The sequence below is a fragment of the Ipomoea nil genome, unplaced genomic scaffold, assembly GCF_001879475.1.
Source record: "Ipomoea nil cultivar Tokyo-kokei standard unplaced genomic scaffold, Asagao_1.1 scaffold0642, whole genome shotgun sequence".
NCBI lineage: Eukaryota > Viridiplantae > Streptophyta > Magnoliopsida > Solanales > Convolvulaceae > Ipomoea > Ipomoea nil.
In genome coordinates, this window is record NW_017617070.1 from 62,492 (window position 1) to 73,385 (window position 10,894).

A 10,894-nucleotide genomic window follows, 5' to 3' on the forward strand; every position below is an offset into this window, starting at 1 on the left:
TAAACTTGTTGCAAGCTGGGAACAACTTGTGAAAGTCAATAAAAATCTGAATGACGAGCTGAAGCAAATGGATGATCTTCTAAAAAAATTGAATACAGACCTTGTCATAAAGGAAGATCTCATCACTCAGACAAGATCCAGAGAAGGAAAACTGATAAAGGAATTGGAGGGTCTGAAGAAAAATATCCAGATGATGGGCACCACATCAACCTTAGATAAGATTCTAGACTCTGGCAGAAATCCTAATGATAAAAAGGGTCTGGGATTTGAACGAGGTGAATCTTCGAATAATGCACCTATGTTTGTCAAAGAGGGTATGTTTAAGACCATAGCAGTTCACAGTTTTGAACAAGGACAGTCATCTCGGTCAGTGCAGAAAATTGACAAGAGAAGGAGATATGATCAGACTGCAGATACTGACCTTGCCAAAGTAACGCATCAATCTCATTATTCAAGGTTAAAAAATAAGCTTGTCAGAGTTAGACATTACACTCCCATTTGTCACTACTGTCAAACAAAAGGTCATACTCGGCCTGAATGTTATTTTTTTTACAGAGATCAAAGGAAGGAAAGATATCAGAACAAGACTATTACACCGTTTACTAGACAGGTTTGGGTCAGAAAGGCAGAAGTTATATGCTACCCCACTATAGTTCTGACTGCATCTACAACTGAAGCTAGATGGTATTTCGACAGTGGCTGTTCCAGACATATGACTGGAAATGTAAAGTGTCTGATAGCGGTTCAACCTAGCAGTGGAGCTGTAACATATGGAGATGGACAAAAGGGGAAAATAGTTGGAAAAGGTACCCTGAATGTACCAGGTCTGCCTCAATTAGAAGAAGTTCTGTTAGTCAGTGGGTTGAAAGCTAATTTGATTAGCATCAGTCAGTTGTGTGATCAAAATTGGAATGTGTGCTTCGATCGTAACTGCTGCAGAGTTAGTGACAAAGCAAATCAACTTGTCATGGAAGGAACCCGGTCCTCAGACAATTGTTATGTTTTAGCAAATGAAACTACATGTCACCTATCCAAATCTGATGACTCAAAACTCTGGCATAGATGACTGGGTCACGTAAACTTCAGAGATATGGATAAGCTGATAAAACTGGAAGCTGTGAAAGGTGTACCTAAGATCAGAATAGATCTAGAAAAAGTCTGTGGTGCATGTGCTATTGGGAAACAAATCAGAACTCCGCACAAAGCAGTAAGAGGCATCACCACTGAGAAGTGTCTAGATCTTGTTCACATAGACCTCATGGGGTCAACACAGACTGAAAGCATTGGGGGAAAGAAATACATATTTGTGTGTGTAGATGATTTCTCTCGATACAACTGGGTATACTTTCTAAGAGAAAAATCAGAAGCATTCACGACCTTTAAAAATTTGTGCATAAGGGTTCAGAAGGAAAAGAATGAGTCTATAATAAACGTTCAGAGACCGAGGAGTGATCATGGAAAAGAATTTGAGAATTCAATATATTCAGATTTCTGCTCCGAGCACGGTATATCACATGAGTTCTCAGCTCCTAGAACTGCTCAACAGAATAGTGTGGTGGAAAGAAAGAATCGAACATTACAAGAAATGGCTAGAGTTATGCTACATGCCTCTCATCTGCCGCAGCGCTTCTGGGCTGAAGCAGTACGCACAGCCTGTCATACTGTAAATAGGGTCTATCTTAGACCAGGAACGACCAAAACACCATATGAGATTTGGAAGGGAAAGAAGCCAAACCTGAAGTATTTTCATGTGTTCGGGACAAAGTGTTATGTGCTGGCTGATAGAGAACAAAAAGGGAAGTTTGAACCTAAGAGTGATGAGAGCATCTTCCTTGGATACTCTGCAAACAGTCGTGCCTACAGAGTCTACAACAAGAGAACTCAATCTGTGATGGAATCAGTAAATGTGGTTATAGATGACAGTCAAGAAGAATCATTAGACACAACAGTGACAGATCCTGTGACAAAGCTTCCTCTCAGTGAACCAAATACTGCAGATAGCAACAGTCAGCCCAAATCACAAGAATCCTCAGATAAAGATCAAGAAAGTTTGGAACAGGAGACAAATCTCATAAATGATACAGGTAAAGACAAACCCACCAGAACTCAGAAAAATCACCCATCAGATAACATCATTGGAGATCCAACAGACGGGATGAAGACTAGGAGCAGAATAAGAAATAATCTGATAGAAATATCTGGGTCTGCTTGCTATACCTCAAAGATAGAACCCAGGAATGTTAAAGAAGCTTTACAGGATGATCTGTGGATCAAGACAATGCAGGAAGAGCTACATCAGTTTGATCGAAATCATGTTTGGGATCTAGTTTCAAGACCTGATGGTGTTAACATAATTGGAACAAAGTGGATCTTCATAAATAAAACTGATGAAGCTGGGAATATAGCCAGGAACAAAGCTCGGTTAGTGGCTCAAGGGTACGCTCAGATCGAAGGGATTGACTATGATGAGACATTTTCTCCTGTAGCAAGACTCGAGTCAATCAGGATTCTGTTGGCTGTCGCATGTATTTTGGGATTCACACTCTTTCAGATGGATGTTAAGACAGCATTTCTGAATGGCTATCTGCATGAAGATATCTATGTGGCTCAACCTAAAGGTTTCGAAGATCCAGACCATCCATCATATGTCTATAAGCTTCAAAAAGCTCTCTATGGTCTCAAACAAGCCCCACGGGCATGGTATGAACGACTGACACAGTATCTGCTCCAGCATGGGTATAAACGAGGAAGTGTCGACAAAACCTTGTTTGTGAAGACTACTGGAAATCATGTAACCATTGCCCAAATCTATGTTGATGACATTGTGTTTGGGTCAACCTTACAGAGATACACTGACGAGTTAGTAAAAGTCATGAAGGAAGAATTTGAAATGTCCATGGTTGGTCAACTGACGTACTTTCTAGGACTACAAGTCAAGCAAAGCCCTGAAGGATACTTTATCTCACAAGAAAAGTATGCTAAGAATCTAGTCAAGAAGTTTGATCTGAAATCATGTAAACCATCCAGGACACCAATCTCTACCTCCACAAAAGTATCAAAAGATGAAACCAGTGTATCAGTGGATAACACAGTCTATGGAAGCCTGATAGGCAGTCTGTTGTATCTAACCGCCAGTCGACCAGACATAATGTTCAGTGTTGGAATCTGTGCAAGGTATCAATCAGATCCAAAGGAATCACACCTGATAGCTGCAAAACGCATTCTGAAATATGTAAAGGGAACGATGCAGTATGGCCTTTGGTACTCCAAGGACAGTGAATTGAGTCTTGTTGCATACTGTGATGCTGATTGGGCAGGAAATATTGATGATCGAAAGAGTACATCTGGAGGATGCTTCTTTGTTGGTAAGAACTTGGTATCGTGGCTAAGTAAGAAACAGAATTCAATTTCGTTAAGCACTGTAGAGGCAGAATACATAGCTGCTGGTGGATGTTGTACTCAGTTGGTATGGATGAAACAGATGTTGCTGGATTATGGTCTTACTCAAGGGATTATGACACTCTATTGTGACAATGTCAGTGCTATTAATATCTCCAAGAATCCAGTTCAACACTCCAGAATGAAGCATATTGATATAAGACATCACTACATCAGAGATCTGGTAGAATCAAAGGAGATTGAATTGGAATATATTCAAACAGAGAAACAATTAGCTGATATCCTGACTAAGCCCCTAGACGCAAACCGGTTTGAGATTCTCAGATCTGCTCTGGGAATCTGCAGAATTGACTAATAGGGCAGATCATCAATCAGAAGGAGAGTGCAAGGTTTACGTATTCTGGTCAAATTTCAGTTTTGACTTCCTTTTAAAAAAACTCCCTTCTTTTTGTTAAGAGAATATCTTATCCTATATTACCATAAAAGTAATTAGGCTTTTTCAAATTTGAAATATGCCTAGCATCCGTTTCTTGCCTAAAAAGGAGGTATACCGTTGCGTCAATCACATCAGCTCTGCATGATTTCTGACTAGCTGCATTTATTGGGGTTCTTCTCCCTTGGGCTTATAATCGAGTATCGAGGAAGACTTGAGAGAACAAACAAGAGACTCTCTCTGCACACATACTGTATTCTCCTTAATCTCCTATCTAGGGTTTACTTCTTCGTCTTCTCGAATCTCTCATCAATGGCGGATGCAATTCGTAATATGATCATCAAGCTTGGAAGAAAGGTCCATTCATAGGAAACAGCCACCAAACACGTCAAAACCTTGCTTATGTTGGCTATGAAGAAAAAATTGAGGCTTGATCCCATTCTCAGAGATGAAATCATTGTCACTGTACTGTCCGATTGTCCAGAGTTTTATGCAGACTGGTCAGACGATGACACCAGTGAACTATTGCTGCTGGCCTCCGAAGCAGGGGATGACATTTATCTGGCATCTATTCCAGAACCCTCGGATGGAAATCGCGCTGGGGCGTTCCTCCATTACTTTGCTCAAAGAGCCCTTGAGTCTGAAGAAATCTCCCGTCGTCGAGAAATTGCTCAACCCATGTATCTTCAGGCCGCTCAGAATGATGCTAGGCATCGTATTGAGATTCTGCGAAACAGGTCAAATTCCTCTGACTCTCCTATAGAAATTTCACCTGATAAACCTGAGAATCTAGTGTCTAATGCTGCCCCATCTATTGTTCATGTTGATTCTGAGAATGTGCCTGCTTTAGTCTATGAGAAATCATCTGTATCTGTTGATCCTCCTTGTTTACCGGTTGAGAAGTCTGACCCCTTGAATAGTGAGTCGCTTAAAGGATTTGTAGAGGAAGACAAATCGATTGATGAGCAAAACAATCTAAGTTTGGTTGTGTTTGAGTCTGATAATATTTCTCTGTCTCCTGCTGTTGTTGCTAATGTCCCACAAGAAGTCGAATCCTCTATTAATCCCTCTGATAGGCCTGCTGCTATTGAGAATGTGCAATCCTCAAGCCCCCGTGAACCCAAGAAAATGGTTGGCATTCCAGTCTACAGCTCCTCCTCTTTGGCGGAGAGTTTTGATCATGTTAGGCATTTTGCTAGTCTTCCTGCTGCCTCCATTCCAGAACCCTAAAAAGTGATTCATCCCTCTGAATCCTCAAGTAAAGATGAAAAAATACTGGCTGAAGTCTATGGCACCCAAGCCCCTACATCTCAGGTTCCATCTGTTGAAGCTACTGCTCATCCTGATTCCACCACGTTCAGAATTCGAGAGGTCACTAATCTCCTTGGTGGTTCATCTGCGCATGTGTCTGATTCTAGCCACTCTGTGTCTCCTGTCCACTCCCAATCCAAGGAGAGAAGAAGGTCGAAAAGGAAGAATGTTCTTGTGAAGGTTGTGGTCGACTCTGGTGAGGACACTGCTGTTGTAGATCAACCAGAGAAGAAAAGGAAGTCTAGTGAGACTACAAAACTTGAGACAAATCCTCCTGTTCAACAAGTGTTTAAGACTCTACGGTCTTCTGTTAAACAAAAGGGCCTTACGGTTGTTCAACCTGCTGCTGTACCTACATCATCTGCTAGAAAGGGTAAACCATCCACACGTTCCAGAGGTCGAAGCATAACTCCTGAAGTTCAACCTGTTGAAGGGTCTGACACATCTGTTTACAAGCCTTAGTTTGTTTCTCCAGCTGCTCAGGGAAAATGGTCCACTATGGTCAGACGATATCTTATTGTTCAACGATCTGTTGATGAGAATCAGCTGAATTCTGTATGTGATATTCTACCACTGCTGAATGAAGTAGGGCTGTTGAAGACTGTCACAGACATCTGCCCATATTCTAAGCTCCTCACGTATGAATTCTACTGTAATCTCAATGACGAGATTGACATCTTAACCGGGCCACGTCCTATGCAGATTTTCATTAGAGGGAAGTGGTACATCTTTGGGCTTGACATGATCAACCAATACTATGGACTGACTACTGTGCAAGAAGAAGCAATTACAGACTGGAACTTGGTGGCCAAGACTCTAACGGGTGGACAGATTGACACTTGGCCTACGGGTGACAAGGATTATCTGCAGAGCTCTCAACTCACATCTAGATATGTTATTCTACATCGTCTGGCTCTTCATAACTGGCTCCCATCAGCTCACTTTCACACGGTTGGTAAGCACCTGGCTGGTTTCTTGTTTCGAATTGGGACAAAGATGCCGATTGATCTGGGAAACTGGATTTACAACCACATCCTCACCATGATTCATCCACGAGAGCAGAAGGTAAGGCTACCCTTTCCGAATCTGATTTTTGGCATTCTTACAACTCAGGGTCTTGAGCCTATGCCGAGTGAAGTGATAAGTCCAACTCTGCTCTATACTGTTGATCGGCGTCTTTTGACTGGAGATCATATTCGAGATGTTATACCGGTGACTACCCTCTCCAATTCTGAAGCTGATACTGTGGCTGATGACTCGCCCCATGCCAAGGATCTTCATCTCTCCATTCAGTTAAAGGCACGGGTCTATGAGCTTGAGACAGTTCACGGTATAATTGCTAAACAACTGACTGAGGCCCGTACTGAGCCGGCAACCGTTCTTATTCGTTTAAGCCTATCTGAATCTGCTGCTGCTACTGAACCTGCGAAGTCCGACAGTGGCACTCCCTCCAATGCATGACCTTTGGCTCTCATTGGCAAAAAGGGGGAGTAGTATGAAATCAGGGGGAGTTCTTATTTTTTGAGTACCTTCTGGCCCTGGCTGGGCGTTGTTTTTTACGGCACCTTTTTCTTATTTGAAGAATGATCTTAAACTGTGTTTTGTTCTTTTGTTTTGTTTTTGTTCTACTATGTAATCAGATCTGACTCATGGGTTGTTTCTTTATAATAACCTATCTTAGTTCTTTATGTTTTTGTCTATCTATATAGTCGAGTTGTTTTGCCAAATAATAGCCTAAGGGGGAGTTTTAATTGTTCCAAAAACCCCATCTTATAATTAGCAATATTATTATGGCATACTAAGATAGGTTTAGCATGTGTCTGTCCAGCTCTACAGACGACTGATCAATCAGAAGCAACAACAGAATGACTGACATTGAAGATCTGATTTAAGAAGGTGTTTTCTTAAAAGCTGTACGCGGTTTGCAGAAGACAGTTTTGGAAGGAAGATCAGCGTATCTGTTTTGGAAGGGTATAGACCGAATCTTTAAGATTACATTCTTCAAATATTGTCCTACCATCTACAATCAAAGACATCTATGGAAGGAGTGTTCTATCGACGGATCTATAAGTACCATCATTCTAAGAGAATTAGGATTAAGAAACACTCCGCATCTGCTATATGAGACTAGATCTTTGATTATTATGCATCTTCTCAATACAACATGTTCATGGTGATTAAGATGATGAACTTGAGAAGAATCACTGCTGCTTAAACGAAAGGACACTGTGATCACACAGTTGTGGGAACAACTGTATAGAACGTCATTGAAATGGACTGCATCAGAGTGGGCTCTCCAAGTGAAGGGATTTCATTGGACTTCTGTATGTATGGCTCTCCATCTTCAACAATCCACTAAACCTGTGTAGACTGGGTATGTACCTTGTGTGGGGCACTTGGGTAAGATTATTGTATATCTACCTTTGTACATTGGATTATGATTTAGTGGATTGGACGCCTATGTGATCGTCCCCCAGACGTAGATACACACTGTATCGAACTGGGTAAACATTCTGTGTCTTTGGCTTTGTGCTGTTATCTTCTCTTTAATCTTCTCTATGATTTATTATTACTGACTGACTTCATCGCTGAATCAGTCAGTATGTTTCGTCAGTTGATTAATCCAGTTAATCTGTTTAAAAAGAGGGAATGCAAAATTACACACCATATTCACACTAAGGTGTAGAGGAAGGTAAAATAAAGTTAAGAACTAGTTCTGCTTCTTGAATCCCATGGTCAACATAAATGTCTACCTTACCATATCTACGTGCCAAATTAGATGCTCTTAATGTACTGCAATTATCATATAATAGTTGAAGCATCTCATAGACTCCACTACTCTCTTAAAGTAAAGTCCAACTATTTGTCCATATTTGTCTTCTTTAATATAATTCATTAGGTGAAGAGATGAAATTTTATCCGGGTCAATATCAATGACTTCTACCTCACCATTTATATATGACAACCTTGAATTTTTTGCAAAGCTACCTCCATGATGAATCTTTAACTCAACTACGTCAAACATCCTATAAAAACATATATATATATATATATATATATATATATATATATATATATATATATATATATATATATATATATGTACTTTAGTTTGGACCACAATAATAAAGCATTATTCAAAATAATAAACTTTCAACACTTGCATACATAGAAGCTACAGATCCACTGACAAACAACAAAAACAAAATAAATTGAAGCTTTTTGCCCTTCACCATCTCCAAAATTTAAAAAACTGCTGGGGACCGCAACAACACACTATGTCTCCATTATCAACTACAAAGAGGGACCCATAGCATTCACACACTGCTTACAACACAACATATTGGGCATATTGGGGGACCACAACAACATACAATTTTGGACATATGAACAACAAAATGCGTAGAGTAACACAATGTTTTCCACATATATAACATCAAATATTTTCAACACTCATATCGACAGTACACAAATTATCAACTAAAAACTCAAAATCTTCAAACTAAAATCAATTCTTAACTATGGCTTCGTAATAAAAGCATACCTCTTTGTCAACTTTTGAAGTTCGTTGTCTCTTGTTAAACTCAATTCGTGGTGAATTTTTGAGAATCAGCGATGAATTCCGACATTGAAGAGAGAAGGTAGGATTTTGTTTGGAGTTTTAGCGTAAAATGAAAATGAATGCTTTGTTTTGGGGACGTGCAGAATTATATATATTAATATTAATAATTATATAATCCACGTACAGTGGATAGAATAAATAATTAGGACATATTAATATTTTCTAATATATATATATATATATATATATATATATATATATATATATATATATATATATTAATGAGTAATTCCAGTTAGGATAGAAGATGAAGAATTAATCTACATGGGCTGACATGTAAGCTATTACCGGCTTGGTTGGTTAGCATTGGACTTAATTGAAGTTTTTTACCAGTTTAGGAAAGTTAATCGGAGCTTTTTTTAGTTAGGAGGTTCAATTGCACTATCCAATTTACTTAGGGGGTCGATTTGACACTTTTCATTTTTTTTTTTTTTGTGACGATTCACATGATGTAACATCTACACACAACATCTACAAGCTAAATGAGCAACACACCCAAGAAACATAATAGTATTATAACAAACGCTAAGACCGGGAGAAAACACTTACCGAAAATTATAAGTTGAAGCTACTCAATGCTTTAACACGGAGTCATTTGCACTCTAGTCTGTTCAATTTTTTTTTATATCTAGTGGAAGGGGGACACCCAATAAGGAGAAAAGAAAACAGACAGACTATTGTCGCCACAAAGAGATGCCATCAAGGTCATCATGAAGGACGTTTAGGATCTCATCGGAGGGTTGTATAGGATGTGCAGGCCTTTAGGAAGGTTCTTCGCTTTTCGTGCTAGGGAGTCGGCTAGCCGATTATGCTCACGAACCACAAGAGACACACTCCAAGCAGCCAATGTGTGCATCTCCTTCGCACAAGCAGACAGTAGATTGTGAAGTAGGCTGTTGTACTCACGGTGTAACACCCCGTGTTACGGCCCCTAAAATCAATTAATCATTTAATCATTTACCCAAAAGAAAGGACTAAATTTCAATAATTAATTAGGAAAAGGCCCACCATAGTCCATGGGACCTTATCCCTAAACCCAATCCCCTAGTCCTAGAAGGAATAGAACTAACCCTAATTAGGGACTCTTAGGTATATAAATAGGGGGCATAGGAGACACCTAGAACCCACACCACAATAATCTCTCACCACACAAGAAGTTCCAAGAATCCCCCTAGGAGAAATCAAGAAAGAAGGAATCTTAAAGAAAGACCCTTCATAGCCAAGGAAATTAATTAAGGCTAAGAGGTAACCCATGTCTCAACAAAACCTATTTTCCTTGCTATAATTATCTTCTTTGGCCTCCTCTCTATCCTTGTGTCTTGATGAATCATTTATGATATTGATAAGTTCTTGATGATTGTGAGATGATTTTATGTGTGATCTTGATAATCTTGATGATGATAAGAGATTCTTGATGATTATGTGATGTTCTTGATGAATCTTGATGTTTTGATGATTAAAAGATGAACAATGATTTTATTGATTTGAATATGACTAGAGCCCTAGGTTAAAATTGGGAATTTCATAGTGTGTTATTCTTGATATAATTGGGTGGGATTTCACATGTTCGGGTGTTGATCATGTTTAGAAGTCATGATAGGATATGTGCTATATGATTCTTGCTTTTGATCCGTTAATTGTCTACGTGGTGTCATCAATTGGGTTTAAAAGTGTCTAAGCATGGTTTCGGGTTCCACAACGGATCCCGGGACGTTTATTTTGGTAAAAAGTCAGTGGGGGGTAGGGGGACCCGCCACCTACCCGCTGCCCAAAAAGGGCGTCGCCGGTAGCGGGCAGTCGCCTGCCCGCCGGGCACCCGCTGCCCGGAGACTGGTCGCCGGCGGGTGGCCTTCCACCCACCGGCTACCCGCTGGAAATTGTCCACTTCGGGACTCCGGCTTCCCCGTTTGACGTTTCCCCGACCCTCGTGGTGTCCCAACGGACTCCGTTTATCGTGCCTAAGTCTAGTTTGATGTTTCGGGTACCGTTCGTAGGATAACTGAGTCTTATATATCGCATGCTAGTTGAATTGGTATCCCGTTGGCCTAGGTGAAAGAAGTATGAACCCCTTAGGATTATTCCTAGTATGTGGATGACCACGGATAGGTTTCATTATACGTTTTCTCCCC

General features: G+C 40.1%; 1 protein-coding gene across 1 annotated transcript; it reads left to right on the top strand.

Annotated features, from left to right (window-relative positions):
* Positions 1-5,641: 5,641 nt before the first annotated feature.
* Positions 5,642-6,604, top strand: LOC109174380. The gene has a single exon (XM_019323619.1). It carries the CDS (start codon positions 5,642-5,644, stop codon positions 6,602-6,604), a length of 963 nt encoding a protein of 320 aa, XP_019179164.1.
* Positions 6,605-10,894: the final 4,290 nt, after the last annotated feature.

What these genes read in the sequence shown, in the direction of transcription:
- LOC109174380 (XM_019323619.1), top strand. Translation starts at nt 5,642, where the DNA reads ATGGTCAGACGATATCTTATTGTTCAACGATCTGTTGATGAGAATCAG.